Raw genomic sequence first — 17,495 nt, 5'->3', positions numbered from 1 at the left:
ACGGGGCTGAGCCGGAAAAAAATCCCCATGTCAGCCCAGCTTTTCCGAGCAAGTTCCCCTTTCATCTTCGGGGGTGTTTTCGTGTTCCCCCCCCCTCTCCGGGCTATCAGCAGGAACCTCCTGCGCACCCGCTGCGATAAGGCGCCCGGGCTATCCTGCCTGAACAATGTCAGTGCTCGCAAACAAGACCTGGCCTTTGTTGTCTGCGCTTTCTTGGCATCTCAGGATCCTATTTTTTTTTTTAATTTATTTTTTCGGTGCGAATTCCTAGAAGCACGAGGGCCGGCGGCCCCGAGCTCGGGCGGTCGCAGAGGAGAGGGGTTGCGGAGAGGCTGGAGCGAGGTTTATTGTGGGATCCGATACACGACGGCTACACCCGTGTCGAAGCCATAAATTAAGCCATGCACAAGCTCCGGGCTGCGGGGTCCTCTCCTCGGTGCCCGGTGGGGGAGGCCGTGCAGCTGGGAAGCGATAAAATAGCTTTATTAAATATATTAAATCTTAATAATTAAATAATAAAGGCGCGCGTCTCCTTCTGTTGAACGCCCTGGGTGAGGCCGTGGGTAGTCCCTGACCCGACCAGGGAGCGAGCAGGAGCTGGCTGGAGAATGTAGGAAAATGCCTGGAAAACACCAAAATGCTGAGAAAACACCCAAACAGCTCGGAAAGCAAAAGCTCATCAGGTGAGGGCTCGGGCCCCAGCAGTCTCAACCCCCGGCACCTTCCCGTGGCTCTGTGGGATCCCCAGGACGCACAGCTCCAAGCGGCCCCGAAGCACCCTGGGACCAGCCTTTTCCAGCAAAACCCCCCAAAAAACCCAAAACCCAGAGCTGTGCCAGGTCCTGATGGGGAATTCCTGGTGCTGCCCCTTTGGGGCACAGCACGGGGATGGATCCGGCTGGGTAGGGGGCTGTGGGGTGGGCTGGGGCCGGGCGCAGGCTGCCCGCTGTGCTCCCCAGCCAGCATCAAATTTCAGCTCCGGGGGATATTTTTATAAACAGGCTGGAAGATTTCTTGCTTGCTTTTTTTTTTTTTTGCCTTTTTTTTTTTTTTTCCACCTTGCGGATTTAGAAGCCGCTGGGGTGGGAAAAGCCAAGGGGGCCACGGTGATGGGGGGGGGGGGGGGTGGTCCGCAGCCCCGGTGCTCAGCACTCCTGCTTGGGTTTGTCCAGGGAGTGGTGCAGCTTCTTCAGCGTCTTTTTGATCCTCAGGGCCGTGAGCCGTGCCGAGGGGCTCTGGTACCAGCACTCCTTCATCACCTTAGCCAGGGCAGACAGAACCTGGTGGGGGGGGGAGCAAACAAGGAGTGATGCTTCGGGTGATGCCAGGGCTCCCCAAACCTCCCCAGGCTCCCCAAACCTCCCCAGGCTCCCCAAACCTCCCCCAGGGTTTGCGAAAGCTTTGGGGTTGGGGTCCCGGGTTCCACCCGTCCTCGCCCCTCCGTGGGCGCTTTGCAGCCGGGGTACCCCAAAACTGCGGCCCCCGTGAGGACCCCCGAGCCCTCGCCGAAGCCTCACCGAGTCGGAGAAGAGGCGGTTGGGGATGACGGGGGTCTGCTGGTCGACGCACACCACCTTCTTCATGTCCTCGAAGCTGGGGTCGCTGGGCACCACGTCGAAGAAGGGCGGCCGGTACTCCTCCACGATGCCTGGGGGGGGGGCACAGGGAATGGGAACGGGGGCTACGGGGTGCCCAAGCTGCCCCCTGTGCCCGTCCCTAGGGTGGCACAGGCACAGCCCTGGGTTGGGGTGCACCGCTCCGGCCCCACCACGGGTCTTGGTGGGACGTCTTGGGAAGGCGAGGGGGGGCCCAGCACCGTCTCCAACCCTGATGGGGGCTCCGGCACCAACTCCAACCCCAATAAAACCCCGCAGCCATGGCGAGCCCGCCAGCTGGCCCTGCTAATCCTCGCTTAGTGCCTCCATATGGCCGTGCAGCCGTGGGGTTTTCCCTCCCCCCAGGCTGCCCCGAGCACCCCACAGCCCCATGTACCCCCGGGGTACCGGCGACCCCAAACCCCATCCCGGTTCCTCGGTGCCCCGGGGCTGTGCACGTGTGCCCGGGTTCCCCGCAACGGTTAAAGCTGGCGGCTGAAGGTCGTCCCCTGCACATGGCCACGGTAATTCGGAGTAAATGTTTAATCTGAAGGAGCCCCAGGGCAGTAAATGAGATTATCCCGACCAGACTGCGCCTGGGGGGGACCTGCTGCTTCACCCTCCAGCGCCCACCATTTAATTAATGCCGCTAATGGGCTCTGCCGGTGGTGCTGAGCGGCGCTGGCCGGGGCAGGAGCCTCCTCTGCGGGGGTCCCCAGCTCTGTCCCCGTCCCCGAGCAAAAAACCCCGTGGCCGGAGGTCCCGGCCGTGGCCGGCTTCCAGGCAGCGCTGGATGCTGCTTGTTTTCTAATCAGCACTGAACAAACAGAACGCTGATTGAGTCTAATGGGCCCTTTAATCAGGGAGCCGGGTGCTGACACCAGATTACAGTGTTTATAAATTTACAGCTAATCTTCTGGGCGAAGGGAAAAAAAAAAAAAAAAAAGGAAAAAGGGAAAAAAATAAAAAAGGAAAAAGGGAAAAAAAAAAAGGAAAAAAGGAAAGAAATAAAAAAGGAAAAAGGGAAAAAAAAAAGGAAAAGGGGGAAAAAAAAAGAAAAGGGGAAAAAAAAGGAAAAAGGGAAAAAAAGGAAAAGGGGAAAAAAAAGGAAAAAGGGGAAAAAAAGGAAAAAGGGGAAAAAAAGGAAAAAGGGAAAAAAAAGGAAAAAGGGAAAAAAAAAAGGAAAAAGGGAAAAAAAAAGGAAAAAGGGGAAAAAAAGGAAAAAGGGAAAAAAAGGAAAAAGGGGAAAAAAGGAAAAAGGGAAAAAAATAAAAAGGAAAAAGGGAAAAAAAAAGGAAAAAGGGAAAAAAAAAAGGAAAAAGGGGAAAAAAAAGGAAAAAGGGAAAAAAAAAAGGAAAAAGGGAAAAAAAAAGGAAAAAGGGAAAAAAAAAAAGGAGGAGGAGGAGAGAAGGAGGGAGGAGCGCTCACCGTTCACCGCCGTCCGCCGGGTGATCTCCCAGAGCACCAGCCCGTAGGCCCAGATGTCCGTCTTCTTGTAGGACTCGAAGCAGTCGGTGCGGATCTGCTCGCTCAGCACCTCGGGGGCCATGTAGCGCTTGGTGCCCACCCGCGGGTTGGTGCCGATGTCCAGGTAGTCGCTGCCTTGGGAGTGCATGACGGCCAGCCCTGGGCGGACAGACGGACGGACGGGTGGGTGGATGGATGGATGGACGGACACATGGATGGATGGATGGATGGATGGATGGATGGATGGCGGTCAGAAGGACGCCACCATCACCCCCCCGGGGGAGCGGGGTCTCACCCAGGTCGGCGATGCAGCACTGCCGGTTGCTTTTCACCAGGATGTTCCTGCTCTTCAGGTCGCGGTGGGCGATGGCGGGCTTGCCCTGGGTGCCGAAAATCTCCACGTGGAGGTGGACGAGGCCGCAGATGATGGAGGCCGCCAGCCCCAGGCAGGTCTCCACATCCAGGGCCGTCCTCTGCAGGTAGTCGTAGAGGGAACCGTTCTCGTGGTAGTGGGTGATGAGCCACAGCTGGGTGCTGGAGTTCCTCGAAGTCATGTCGGAGGCGATGAAGCCTGGATGGGGAGAGGAGCGGGGTCACGGAGCCGCCGCGCCGCCGTCCCCAGTGCCCCCCCTGAGGCCCCCATCCTCACCCAGGATGTTGTCGTGCCGGAGGAGGACGGTGTTGTAGATCTCCGTCTCGCGGAACCACGACTGCTCGTCCCGGGAGGAGAAGATCTTCACGGCCACGTTCTCCCCGTGCCACACGCCTCGCCACACCTCGCCGTAGCGCCCTTTGCCTGCCCCAACCACGGCATCCCCTTAACACGGCCCCTCCGGACCCCAAGGGATCCCAACCCCGTCCCCGTCCCTCTGTGATAAACCCAGCTCCCGGTGGGGAATAGCAACGGGGTGATGCAGGACCCTTCATATCGGGGTGGGCTGACCTCGGGCAGGTGCCACCCACCCCAAGGATTGGGGTCTCTATGGGGTTTTGGCTACAGGGCTTGGGTCCAAGCCCTCCCCGTGGGTTTGGCATCGCGGTGCCACCGCTGGTGGCTGCGGGAAAGGGCTCCGGCCCCTGCTGTCCTCACCCACGCACTCCACGAGGGTGATTTGCCGAGCCACCGTCCTCTGGACGAGGAAGGGCAGCCCCGAGCCGCTGCCCGTGGTGCAGTCATCATTCAGCAGGTCCTGAGGAACCAAGGCAGCTGGTGAGCCCGGTGGCCACCCCGCACCGCACGTCCCCCTCCTTTGGGGACAGCCGGGGGTCTCCCCCCTTGGTGCCCACCTACCTCCAGCGTGCTGTCTCCCACCAGGGAGGCTTTGAGCATGAGGTCGGTGTCCCCCAGGTCGCTGTGCTTGAAGAGGAGCCTCTCGCGGCGGTGCTGGGCCAGCTTCCAGAGGAAAAGCGCCGTGAGCGCCGCGAGGACGAGGAGGGCGAGCAGCGGGACGAAGATCATCAGGAGGAGGTTGGACAGGGACGGCGCCTTCTCCAGGGCTTCTTCTCCTGGTGGAGGGGAAAGGATGGGTGGGGGAAGGAAGGGGGGGCTTGGGCTTGGACCTGGGGAGGTTTTGGGGTTTGGGTTTGGGTTTGGGCATGGGAGGGGGGCTCTGCAGTGGGGTCACCCCCATGGATGGGGGCACAGCACAAGGAGAGGCACTGGGGGGCACCTCGCTTGCCCCATCCTGCATTCGAAAGGGGGACCCTGGCAATGCAGGGAGAGGAGGGGGATTATTTAGAGACCCAAACACATCTCCACACCCCCCAAAAAACCCTTCCCCTCTCCCTCCGACTCCTCGAAAAGGGAAGGGGGACAGCCCGGAGGCGAGGCTGGGGCAGCCGCGGGTTCCCGTACCTGGCAGGTAGATCTCCAGCTCGGCGTTGCACATGTTGGAGTCGCAGCACCTGGTGCCGTAATGCTCCATCACGTGCGGGTGGCAGTTCTCCAACAGGTTGGTGGAGAAGCAGCCCCGGTGCTGGACGATCCTCCCGTCCTCCCGCCGCTTGCTGACGAAGCACACCTTGCCCGTGCAGTTGGGCACACTGCAGTGCGGCACGTCGCACGCGCACAGCAGCTCGTCTGCGGGCACGAGGACAGCACGCGTTGCGCCACGGGGCTGGGATGCCCCATTCGGGGTCAGCCACCACCCGTCTTGGGGATGCTGGTGGCTTTGGGGTCAATGGGATCTATGCTCAAGACCCTAGAAGCAGCCTGGGACCACCAGGAGGCAGCAGAGGGGATGCGCGGGGAAAACGCATCCGTGCCATGGGCTGGAACAACAAATTGGGCTGCCCGAGCTCGCAGCGCACAGCCCGGGGGTTGAATCCTGCCCATGGAGCCCCAGGGAGTTTTGGAGGCTGAGCTGGGCTCTGGGGGCGTTGTGTTTTGGGATCCAGGCACCGAATGTGCAGCCCCTCGCTGCGGGGCCAGGGGGTGGCTGCGCTCCTGCCTCCCGATTTAGCTCTGCCCTTTGGCGCAGAAAATATCCCTCCTGGAATCAGCAAGTTCAGCACGAGGGCAGCCAGACGGACGGTGGCAAGGGGACAGACAGACGGACGGCTGCCCGCAGCCCCCCACGGCCCCATGCTGGTGACCTGTGCTTGGTGGCGTGGGCTGGGGACCATCCCTGGCGCTCTTTGGGGGCTCCACGTTCCCCCTGCCCAGAGCCGGGACAATCCCAGCCTGGATCCACCCCGGGTCCCCCCGGTGCTCTCCTGGGACCACGAGCAGCTCCTTGCTGCTCCCCACCACCAGCAGCACCTCCCCGGAGCCACGTCCTGCAGCCGTTTATTTTGAGCAGAGCAAGCGATTAAGTTTCCAAACAGCCCCGAGTTTATTTTAACCGCCCCGCGCGGGGCGGAAGGCGTCGGGCACGGCCCCAGCTTCATTTTCTGCTCCGTTTTGCTACTCACCAGCAGCAAGGCCGAGGGAGAAGGTCAGCAGTGCCAGCATGGCCCCGCCACAGGCTTCTTGGGACATTTTCCTGCAGGAAAAAAAAAAAAACAAAAGGGGGGTGACGGTGGCAGCCACAGCCCTGGGGCACCCCCAACATCCCGGGGCCGGCGGCCGGGCAAAACGTGGGCACAGCTGCGCGGTGGCTTTGGGAAGGAAGCAGCGGGACGCGGTGTCCGACGGGGAGGGAGGGCAGCGAGGCGAGGTAGGATGTGCTGCTTGCAAGTGGAATTCGGCTCCGGACGTCCCGGTTGCAGCCCTTCCTGCGAGCAGTTCCCCGGGACGGCTGCAGACGCACGCGGAGCCGGTGGGATGCCGGGACGCCCCGTACGGCCCCACGGCGCTCGAGATTTGGGGTAGGAAGGGGGCATCACCACAAGGTCCCCACAGCCTCCCCCGTCGCCACGAGTGGTACCTCAGTGTGTCCCACGGACATCAGTGGGGCTGGAGGTCTGCGGGATGGGGCTGGGAGCCCCCACGCCCCGCTGCGCACCCCCAGGTCCCCGCCGCAGCCGGAGCCGCCCCGGCTGCTGGCTGCAATCCGGGGCTCAGCGCCGGGAGGGGGCTTTTGTACAGAGCTTATCAATGACACAAGCGGAGTCACTGCGGGCGGCCAAGAATTCCCCAGCTGCGCCTTTGGGGAAGGTTTAGCCATGATTTTTTTTTTTTTAATTATTATGATTTTTTATTTTTCAATAGCTCCTCGGAAAAGGAGGAATTTTGGCCAAGCCCCTCGCGGCACCGCCGCGCGTTCCCTTCCCACGAGGCCGGGACCTGGCTCCCCAACCCCACCTCGCTCCCTTCTCCGTCACCCGCGATTCCCAATATAAACACGCCGAAGTCGCCGTTTCCTGCAATTCAAGGAGCCCTGCCCATGGCAGCCAGGACAGGAATCAAGATTGTTTAGATTCTGGCCTTGATGGGGAAAGGCGGTCACGCAAGCACGGCCGCGCGGAAAGGCACACGGACGTGGCCGTCCCGGGCAGAGCTGTGACGGCTCCGGCCGCTGCGCAGCATAAAAATGGGCTTTTCCTCCCCAAAATAGCTCACTTTGTTGTAGCTCGTGGAGAGGAAACGGTGACCCGAGCTCAGGGCTGTGGTGAGAGCAGGATCCGCCCCGGTAGGAGCGGTGCCTGGCCGCTCGCAGCGCTCCTCACCGGCCGGTCCCTCGGTTAGCACGGGGTCAGCACTACAAGGATGAGATTTGGGAAATCAATTCAGCTGGGGCCGTTCAGCTCTCAGGTTGTGAGCCCCTGGGATGCTCCTAGGCATGCCGGTCACCTCGCAATTTGGCATGCTGGGGAATGAATCTTTTTAATACGGAAACGGAGACTCCCAGGCAGTGAATCCCCTCCTCGGAGGCGCTTCCAGGAAGCCACCAAGCAAAGCCCTGCCTTGTCAGAGCCCTGCGGGGTTTTCGCCATTCAACCCAAAATGGTCCGGACCTCACCGAAAACCTCACTGCCCATGAGACAAAATTGCAAGCGAAGCAAACCCTAACCCAGAGCCGTCCCCGGCACCGAGCTGTAGAAAACCAGGGTCAGAAATATCCCGGGACACATCTGCAACGGGTCAAAACCAGCCCCGATGCCCCCCCCAGTCCCTTCCCATTTCAAGCTGCAGCGTTTGCACCCCCTGGGGGTCCTCAGCAGCACCTCCAGCCCCGAAATGCTGGCAGCGAGCCACCCCACAGCTTTACATCCCGTCATCCTGGGGGATTTGCAGCAGCTTCGGCCACAGGGGGAGGAAAAAAAATTGGATAAATCCCCCCTGGGGGGGTTTAGGGCAGGGCAGGAGCATCCCTGGCCAGGCAGAGGCTGTAGCACTCACTGCTTTATGCACAAGAGGGGCTGAAATGCTGGAAGTCCCTGTTGTTGGGAAGGTCTTGAGCAAGACCCAGCGCGGAGAAGAGGAATTTCCCTGCCCTGGAATGGAGGCAGAGGCCAAGGGGCTGCTCGGGAAGCAGCACCGGGGACAGGAGCCAGCGGGAAAGCCCGGACCCGCTGGGTACCTGGGCAGAAATGGGGTGCAGCGCCCCATGGCCACGCTTGCACGCTTCCAGCTGAGCAAACCCCATCTCCTCCAGGAGAAACATTTCCCAAACGGCACAAGAAGGATGGAGGCGAAATTCAGGCGCAGCGGGGACCCGCGGGGACAGGCTGCGCACCCCGGCCCCGTGCACCACCGGGATTGCTGCACCGTAGGACGCACGCAGGGAGCAGCAAAACCAGCTCAGACACATTAATAAGAGAAACAGGAACACGATGCCAGCCCTCTCATCAGCTCAGGGTCTTGTTAGCAGCTGTATAATATTTAAGCTCTTTGCCGAGGACCCAGGGATGGATCCTGCTCTCAGCCACGCTGCCGTAAATCCAGGTTTATGTCCCCAAAATCCAGATTCCGGCATCTGCTACCCTGACGTAAACCCTGGTGTCCCACCGAACGTCATGGAAATGGGGCCAGCTCCTGATTTTGGCCACATTGGTGAAAATCCAGAGGGAAACCGGCCGATCTCCGAGCCTGGAGACGTTCGGCAGAGATCAGCCCCTGCCCTGGGCTCGCCAGCAGCTGCCCTGGGCGTTAAAAAGTGATGGAGGCTTTGAGGAAAGAAGATGGGGACCCCCGGGAGCAGAAGGCAGGACCAGGCTGGGGGGTCCCGACCCCACAGAGGTGGGGGTCCCACATGGCCCCGCTCCGTGCAGCTTCCCCCGAGGGCGCTTTGGGACTCACCTACAGCATCCGCGCCGGCCCCGTGGGTGCTGCCCGGCTCTGCTGCTGCTCCTGGGGAGGATTCCTGGCCGTGGCCCCCCTGTGTCCCACACCGGGCTCAGCCAGGGACGCTCCCAGCCGTGCCCTGCACCCCGAGGAACCTCATGGGGACCCCAAAGAGGTTCAGCTCCCGGCCCGGCCCCGCTGCCCCGACGCGGCCGCCTGGCGAGCGCTCTGTGGTCTGGATGTGGGAGAAGTCAAAAAAATGTTTCTTATTACTGCCTCTTCCTGCCTGGCTTTTCTCCACCACTCCCAGCTAATAAAGCATTTCCTATTGCTGAGCACACATCCCCATCCAGCCTCCCTTCCTCCCGCACACCGGGCCCCAGCTCCATCCTGGTTGCTCTCCCTCGTCCCGCTCCTCCTGCCCCTGTCCCTCCCCAGCTGCTTCCCCAAATTTTCCTGAATTTTGAGCCCGGGAGAGGCCCTGGGGCTGCACCCTGCCAGGTCCAGAGCACCCAAAGCCTCCTGCACCCGGCGGAGTCGCAGCTGCTCTGTTTGTGGGGTTTATTTGGGGGTACCTGGGGTAGGAAGGATGCTGTGGGTTGGCGTTAGAGCATCGGGCACCTCTCCCACGGCCCCCGTGCTTGTCCCCCGTGGGGATGGGAACATTATGGGGGAGCAAAGGGGCTTCCCAGCTGTCCAGTGCTGTCCCCAGTAGGATTTTTGGAGCTCAAGGAGCACTGCACCGAGGGGTGCTCGGCCTTCTCTGCAGGGCTGGGACAAAGGGACCCACAGGCACGTCTCCCATATGCGCCACCACCCTCGAGACCCCCCAGCTGCGCTGGGACACCCGCGGTGGTGCCGTTCCCACGGCGTGGGGCGCACGGAGCCAACCCCACCGCGGGCAGCGGAAACGCCGCTTCCCCTTTTGCTGCCCTGGGGTTGCAGTTTCAGCCACCCTGGCTGGGGTCCCGTGTCCGTCCCCCATCCCTCAGCTCCTCCGAGCACCCCCCAGCCCCAGCTTTCTCCCCGCTGCTCCTTGCAGACACCTCGAGCAGCTCACGTGGAGGCAGCCGGCAGCCCCCGGGGCTGGCATCGCATCCTCTTTCCTAACCCAGCTACGTGGCCTGATTTCCCTCGCCGTTCCCCGTTTCATCACAAACCCCAATTGCATCACGAGCCCAAAATTGCAGCACGACCCTTCCTGGAGCCGTCGCAGCCTCCCCGCCTGGGCACTGGCGGCAGAGCTCGGTCGTGGAGCTTTGAGGTCCTGCCCGAGGTTCCTCCGCTATCTCCCCGATCGCCCTGGACGGAGGAAGTGAGACAAACAAGAGCACAAAACCAGGATCAAACGCGCGGAGCCTCCGTGCGTGACCTTGCCCGTGGCGGAGGCGGGAGGAATTTTCGCCCAGCCGGCGTCCACGCATGGGAAACGGGCAGTTTCCATCAGATAGCAGCGCCCGTCTGCCGGAGGAAGTCTGTGCCGCAGCCGCGCTATCGCCGTGACCATCTCTGCCCCGGCGCAGATTGCAGCTGCCAGCCCTTCCCCGTTTTTTTTTTTTTGGGGGGGTTTCAACAAGGGGGGGGGGGACAGCGACCCCGAATTTTGCCCTCAGCAGCCGGGTGCTGGATGCGCAGTGTCCAGCAAGGGCTCTGCTTCAGGCGCTGCTCTCTTCTGCACTGATTTTTTTTTTAAGCGCTGGGGGAAAAAAAAAGAGATTTTTAAAGACCTCGAGAAGCCGCTGTAACAACAGGCAGACCAAGGAGGTTTTCAACCCGCTCTGCCACCAGAATTTCAGCAGGGCAAGGATGGTTCTGAGAGATTTCCAGCACCGGGATGAGAAAAAACTGGGAGATGGAGGCTGAGCAGCAAGGAGAGGGGAGGAGAAGACTCGTGCCCGGTGCTGCCTGCCTCTACGGGCGGATAAACCACGGCCATGCCGAACCCAGGAGCACCAAAACCCTGCCCTGACCCGAATATTTCCTCGCCTTTGCACAGCTCGAGGCCACCCCCAGCTCGTGGTGCAGCAGGAGGCCGCTGCCTCCCACTCGTTGTGCTCCGTGCTGGTCTCTGGGGGTGCCAGCCCCGCGCTGAATCACAGCGGGATGGGTGCTGGCGGTGCTGGCCGCGCCGGGGCTGTGCCGCCGGCACGATGGCGCAAGCTCCCCACCGCTCCCACCTCCAAGCCAAAAAAAAAAATCAGCCTTTATTAAATAATTTGGGCTTCTCATGGCCACGTGCTGCAGTTTCGCCCCGCAGAGCAGCCCGTGCGCCCATGGGACCACAGCCAGCCACCCCTGCGGGTGTCACCGAGGGGTCGTGAGCCTCCATCCTCCGCTGTCCCCGGCTGTCCCCGTCCCCTGTGCGGCAGGAGCACGGCACGAGCCAAGGTCTCTCCGTGCACGTCCGCCCCCGGCTCATCTGCGAGCCGTGGCAGAAGCTGGCACCGGAGGAAGGCGGCGCGGGGAGCCCGGCACGAGTCAAGGCTGGGGGGGAACAGGAGGGAGACGGCGGCGCCTGGAGCCCCTGTGAGACACAGCCCCAAACTGGGGGGACTGGGGGGAGCTTTGTGCCCCCCAAAAGGACAGGGCAATGATGGGCTCGGCACTGGGTTGCAGGTTCTGCCTGCCCACAGGGAAGGGTTATTTATTTTATTTATTTTATTTACTACCAGGGGATTTAAGTGATTTGAGTGCCTCTTGCTGCAAGGTGCTCTCCCTGCCACCAAACCCTCCCTGCCTGCAAGCTGCAGGAGGCAGCGAGGGCTGCTCAGGATCCGGATTTCACCTCCCCGCATCCCCACGGGGTCACGTCGAGGCGTTTTTAGGAGGAACTTGAAATATTTACACCACCAGCAGCATCCCCGTGACTCAGACACGGCTGCTGGGGACCCGCGATGTGCACAGGGAGCAGAGCCAGGACTGTCCCTGCCACCCCCAAACCTGCACAGGGTGAGGACCCCACGGCCTCTTGCTTTTGTTTGCAGCTCAAATCCTCGCTCAAACCGTTCTGGTGCACGAATCAAGAGCTGCATGGGGAAAATGTCCTGCTTTAACCACATCTGGGTGGCTGCAGCGTGATGGCAAACTCGAGCTCGCTGCCGTCCCGGCACGCGGTGCAGCACGGCTGGGGAATGCACCAGCAAAAAAATAACTGCACAGAGGGGCCACCGAGGGGAGCAGGTGCTGGGGGGCACCAGAGGTCCCCGTGGGTGCAAGGCGAGGGGTCTTGGGACAAAGCAGGAGCAGGGAAATCGATGGCACCAGGGCAGTCGGGCCGCCCTGGCTGGGGGATGCTCGCAGCACGGGTGAGGCTTCGCTGCCAGCCCGACGAGCAGCCCTGGGGTTTATTCATTAAATCAATCCCGTTAACATGGCAACTGCTCCCACTTTAATTTGCACAGTCACGTTCCGCCACACTCCGCGAGATCCAGATCTCCGTAAGATCCGAGAGGCAAAAAAAAAAAGGACAGGAGGGAGCCCCTTCTGCCCCCACCCTGCCCCGGCTCCTGGCGGAGGGCAGGATCCCCCCCAGCACCATGGGGCCGGGCAGAGCCAAGGCGTGGGATGACGAGGGGCTGGGCAGGGAGCAGGGACCTGGGCTCATCCCCTGCCAAAACCACCCAGCGGGTCCCAAAGCAGTTGGGGCCCTCGCCCCGAGACCTCCCACCTTAGGGTCCCTTTCCCTCTTTCTTCCTTTTCTTCTCGTTCCCCGCTTCCTTGGCAGCTCTCTTCTCCTCCTGCAGCTCCTTGTACCTCCACTTGGGCGGCTGCAGCAGCTCCTTGTCCTTGGCACGACGCCTCCACTCCCTCCTGCTGGCCGGCGGCGAGGAGGCCTTGGTCAGCTTGATTTTCGGGACGTGCTCCCCGGGGAAGATGCTGTTCCCGCGCAGCAGCAGCAGCCGCCGGGGCAGGAAGCCCAGGAGGCGATTTTGGGGACAGCGCGGAGGCAGGAGCCGGATCTCCGACACCGCTTGGCCGTTGCACGAGGCTGCCCCGGCCACGGGGCTGGAGGTGCCCGGATCTGGCACGTGCTGCTGGAGGATCTCCGGCACCGACAGCCGGCGTTTGCCCACCTCGGGGGGGCTGTCGGGGCAGACGGTTTGGCAAGCGGTGGCCACGAAGGGGCTGGCCAGGGCGGTGGTCATCCTCACCATGTGGTCCATCACGCCGTCCTCCTCGGGGTCGCGATGGAAGCGGAAGGTGAAGAGGGAGCGGATTTTCTCCGACAGCTTCTGGCTCCGGGATTTGGGGCTCAGGGCTTTGGCCACCAGCCCGGCCAGCGCCGGCCACTCAGGGAGGTAGCGGGTGCCGAATTGCTCGGCCCGCGGGCGCCGCAGGAGGCTGCGGATGCGAACGGTCGTCTCGAAGCGGCCGGTGAAGGCTGCCCACTCCCTGGCCGTCTTCCCTTTGATGGGATCCACTGCCTGCAGGTCGGCTCCTGGTGACACCGGGATGCAAAGGATGTCACCGCAGGTGTCCCCGCTCCGTCCCCAAAATCACCCCAGAGCTCAGGCTGCGCGCACGAGGCAGCACAAAATTCAAAATAAGAACCCATCCATCCATCCAAAAAAAAAATAAATGTATTTGGGCTGCGTTCACAGCTCAGCATTTGGGGGCAGTGACCAGCAGGTGTCACCACGGCCCTGGCTGGCACTGGACGGACTGCCGGACAGCGTGCCGGACAGACGGACAGCATGGTTAGGGTCAGAGGAGCCGCAGGGAAGGGCTCAGAGCCCCTGCCCGGCATGGAAGGGCTCTGCAAAGCAGCTTTGGGCTGTCCAAGTTGGGATATTGGTGCCACAACACCCCAGGGTAGCAGTGACCCCCTGGTGTCCCCCCCCTCCAACCAAGAGCATCAGTGCAGACCCTTCACTTCCCAACCAGAGCTTCAGGAACCAGAGGGGATGCCCAAAAACATCAGAGCTCGGGGTCCACCAGGTGCCGGGGCCGCTCACCCGCCAGCAGCAGGGCGGCCACGCAGTCCTCCTGCCCCTGCACCGCCGCCTTCATCAGCGCCGTCAGCCCGCGGCCGTCGCGCCTGTCCAGGTCCAGCGCCGGGAAGTAATTCAGGAGGTAGTTGACTATCGTGATGTGTCCTTCGCAGAGGAGAAGCCCCGTTAGCGTTTGGGTGGTTAACGAGGGTTAATTGTTAGCGCCCGCTTGTAGGAAGGGGCTTGGTGGGGGCGTCTCGAACGCAAACGCGGGGCAAGGTTGGGGGGAGCTGGACCTGACCCCGTCTTGGTTTGCTTTGTAAGAGGCTGGGTGGCAACGTGCAGAGCACGGTGCTGGCTCGCCAGCTGCTTCAAGCAGGTAATGCAGGAAAAAATCCAAAAAAATAATAATAAAAAAAAAAATCACCAATTCTAGCAATGATTAGAAGCAGCAATAGGGCATGATCCCACCGCAGCGCACTCCCTCTGCGGCTCATCAGCCCTGGATGGCCCTGGGGGAGCAGAACTGATCCACAAAGAGAAAATTGGGATTGGAACAGAAGTTTTGGTCCCCAGAAGTGGAATTTACTGCTCAGGCCTTTTGCTGGTGTAAATCTGTGTGGCTCACTCGGCTTTTTTTTTGGTGAGCTGCTGGGCTGACCAAACGCAGGGTCAGCTGAAGAAACGCTGAGTTCTGCTCAGGCAGGACTGCTTGCAAGGGAACATTTCGGTAAGAATCTCCGCTTTTGCACGATTTAATCATTTTTAACACTGCACTGACGTAAGCCATAAGGCTGTACAGGGCAGGTCACTTTGCTTTGGCCCCTTGTCTTTCCTGGCTGCTCATTTTTGGGGTTGCAGAGGGAAGGGATGGGCACGAGGGGCGCCTACCTGCTTGTGCTGCCATCATGAGCGCCGTGTTCCCCTCCTTGTCCTGCTGGTTGACATCGATGTGCGGGCACTGCCGCAGCAGGGGCACGATGTCCACGAAGCCCTTGCAGCAGGCGACCATCAGCCCGTTCTGGAGGGGACAGCGCTCAGAGCGGGACCACCACCGCCCTCCCCACCCCAAACCCAAAGGGTCCAGGATGGGAAGGAGGCTGTGGTTCAGCTCTGTGGGTCCACGCAACCCCAGGGGACCCCAATCACCCATCCCACGGCTCTGGGGGCTCATCCCGAGCTCTGCCCCCTGCTCACCCTCCTTCAGCAGCCGCCAACCTCCAGAGTTTGCCCGTTCCCAGGACACCCTCTCCAATCCTCCCCCAGCCACTCACCCTGCCGTTGATATCCAGCTCCGTGGCCTCCCTCCTGCTCACCCCGCGCTCCAGCCTCTCCCTCACCAGCTTGGCATCGTTCCTGAGGCAGCACTGGTAGAGGCTCAGGTCCTCGGCACCACCGGTCTCCGCAGGGAGCTCGGCGCAGGGGTAGACGGAGTCGTCGGAGAGGACGCTGCAGGTGTCCGAGAGCTCAGACTCCGCGCTCGACTCATCCTCCTCCTTCTCCTCCTCGTAGGACAGCTCAGGGTCGGAGGCTGCAGCACGTTCTCCTCTTCCACGCTCATCTGTCATCCGGCCCGGGCAGTGAGTCCTGCTCAGCACCGAGCCCTGCTAGGGGCCGGCCGCCTCTGCTGGCTCGGTGGGACCGCGAGCGCTCGCCGTGCGCTCACTCCCCGCTGCGCAGACACAGAGCGGGGCGTGGGAAGGGGCCGTGGGGTGGCTGCGATGCCGCGGTTCCCATCCTCTCCCCCCAGCCCCGTGCTTGCACTGGGAGCTCAGCTGCTGGGCAGGGAGCGGATCCTGACACCGCTGGGCAGGGCAAGCGAGGAGGCACAAGCAAAGCAGCTGGGGAAAAGGATGCGGCCGAGAAGGGGGAGAAAGGAGAAAAAATTTGGTCCCACAGCAGCCTCTGCTTCACTGGGTGACGTGAAAGCAGCTGCCAAAGGCCCTGCTGGCAGCAGGAGAGGGGCAGCGAGCAGACACAGCTCTGCTCCCCGCAGCCAAATCGCTCCAGGAGCCAGGCTGGAGCAGCTCCTGGGTCTGGGGCAGGCTGCAGCAACGAAGGCTCAGTGCTTGGAAGCAGAAGCCAACCATTAATCGATCGCAGCTGGGAGAGGGGTAAAAAGCCTCAGCAATCCCATTAAATTCTCCCATCCCTCCTCAAAATCCCACAGCAGACCGTGGGGGTGAGGGATGCTCTTCCCTCCGCGCCCTGACCTTACCTGGGGCTGCGCAGACCTTCGCCACGAGTCCCCCCTTGGCTGGGGACCATCCCGGCTCCCCCCAAGGAAGAAAATCCCTGTGAGGCTCCAGAGCCAGCAGGGAATTGCCCCTGCCCTTTTGGTGGGGAAGAGGCTTCTGCCTTGGATCGGGGAGAGCCTTTGCGCACCTCAGCTGTGACAACTCGCGCGTTGCCACGGGCTCAGCAAGTCAGGACATCTTAATTTAAACCGTTGCTTAAAATGGCTCCATCCACCTTGAGCAGGATCAGGGCTGCTTGGGTAGGATTTAGGATCCTTAGCCGAGGAGCTGCTGCGAGCCCAGGGCTGTATTTTTACCCACCTCAGCTCAGGAGGGTGCCGCTGCCTCAGCGACCCCAACCACCCCCAGCAAAAGCCCCCAGAGCCCCCTCCCAGCTCCCTCTGTGCGCAGGTGAATTTGCTGATGGGGTAAGCCTGGGGGGGTGCTGCTGCTTTGCAGGATAACCCAACGTCTGCTGGTGCATTAATTAATCTCCTGTAATCCCCTCCTGAGTGGTGTGGCAGAGCCGTGCCTCCAGCCCACCTCCTTCTCGGGGCACTGCATTGCGGAGCCGTCGGGGCAGCTGCTGGCTGAGGAGCTGCAAAACTTCTTCCCTGAGCTTCCCATGCAGCCCGGCTGCTTCTCTTATCATGATTTATTATGTTTTATTTTTTTTTTATTATTATTTTTTTGCTTGGTTTGAAGTGTTTTCTATGGCATGGGGACAGCTGTGAGATCCGGGAAAGGGCGCGCTCTGCCTCCGGATCGGACGTTCTCATGGAAAAATGCAAAAAAACAAGGCTCAGAAGCAGGAGTTTGTTGGGTCCCAAGGCGGATCGCGGAAGGCCACCCTCTGCTTTTAAAGCAGCGGCCAAGGCAGAATCCCAAAGGTCCCTTTGCTCGTGCCCTTCCGTGCGACCGCAGGGAGCAGAAGAAGGATCCCAGCTGTCTCCTCTGCTGCGCTCATCCCCGCTCCGACGCTGGGTTTGGGCTCTGTGCCCACAGTTTTCTCCCAAGCCCTGTGTCCCCCCTGCCCTGCCCACCCCTGCAGGGTGCCAGGACCCTCCCCCTGAGCCCTTGGGTGCCATCGCCAGCCCCGTCCCAGCCCAGGGGCAGCCTCTGCTGCCCCCAAAGCCACCCCTTTCCCTTTGGGGTGCCCCGTGCCAAGCTGCACCCCTCTGCTCCAACGGCACGGCGGTGTCACCGCGGTGTCACCCATCCCGCAGCCTTCCTGCCTGATCTCGGGAGGATGCCAGGAGCAGATTTGGGGCTTAGGGAGTTATCCGGGGCACCCCGGGCCATAATCTCCCGCGTGGCTCACGCGGCGGGCGCTGAGCCGGTTGCGTAAGGGCGAGGTCCCCGGGTGCCGGTGGCTTTTCACCCTCTGCGCCTCCGCGGCGTGGGCGAGCGAGGCTTGTGGCACGCGTGGGGCTTTCGGTGGGGTGACAGCGGGGGGGATGAGTCCTTGCAGAGCCTTTTGCTGCCCCCCCCGGGGGCTTTGCAGAGCCGCCGGCTGCCGCAAGGGGATGCCGGAGGCTGCGGGAAGAGGCTGCGGGAGGAGACCGGGGACGGGACCGGGAGCGCACGGGTGGGAGAA

At 61.6% G+C, this 17,495-nt stretch overlaps 2 protein-coding genes across 3 annotated transcripts; both read right to left on the bottom strand.

The window, feature by feature from the left end:
* Positions 1 to 321: 321 nt before the first annotated feature.
* ACVRL1 (activin A receptor like type 1) lies at positions 322 to 10,169 on the bottom strand. The gene is made up of 11 exons (XM_068663391.1): positions 10,103 to 10,169; positions 8,746 to 8,965; positions 5,976 to 6,046; positions 4,918 to 5,142; positions 4,354 to 4,568; positions 4,153 to 4,252; positions 3,712 to 3,858; positions 3,358 to 3,633; positions 3,024 to 3,221; positions 1,518 to 1,648; positions 322 to 1,280 (listed from the first exon to the last, which is right to left on the bottom strand). Exons 1-11 carry the CDS (start codon positions 10,152 to 10,154, stop codon positions 1,146 to 1,148), a joined length of 1,770 nt encoding a protein of 589 aa, XP_068519492.1. The 5' UTR covers positions 10,155 to 10,169; the 3' UTR covers positions 322 to 1,145.
* Positions 10,170 to 11,570: 1,401 nt separating this feature from the next.
* Positions 11,571 to 16,264, bottom strand: ANKRD33 (ankyrin repeat domain 33). 2 transcript variants are annotated; one of them, XM_068663393.1, is made up of 5 exons: positions 15,880 to 16,264; positions 14,936 to 15,333; positions 14,553 to 14,682; positions 13,686 to 13,826; positions 11,571 to 13,168 (listed from the first exon to the last, which is right to left on the bottom strand). In XM_068663393.1, exons 2-5 carry the CDS (start codon positions 15,227 to 15,229, stop codon positions 12,399 to 12,401), a joined length of 1,335 nt encoding a protein of 444 aa, XP_068519494.1. In that variant the 5' UTR covers positions 15,230 to 15,333; positions 15,880 to 16,264; the 3' UTR covers positions 11,571 to 12,398. The 2 variants fall into 2 exon arrangements, with proteins under 2 accessions (XP_068519494.1, XP_068519493.1); XM_068663392.1 differs by lacking the exon at positions 15,880 to 16,264 and having other exon boundaries at positions 14,936 to 15,797.
* Positions 16,265 to 17,495: the final 1,231 nt, after the last annotated feature.

The sequence above is a fragment of the Anas acuta genome, chromosome 29 (genome assembly GCF_963932015.1).
Source record: "Anas acuta chromosome 29, bAnaAcu1.1, whole genome shotgun sequence".
Classification (NCBI taxonomy): domain Eukaryota; kingdom Metazoa; phylum Chordata; class Aves; order Anseriformes; family Anatidae; genus Anas; species Anas acuta.
This window is presented reverse-complemented; position numbering and strand designations above follow the sequence as displayed.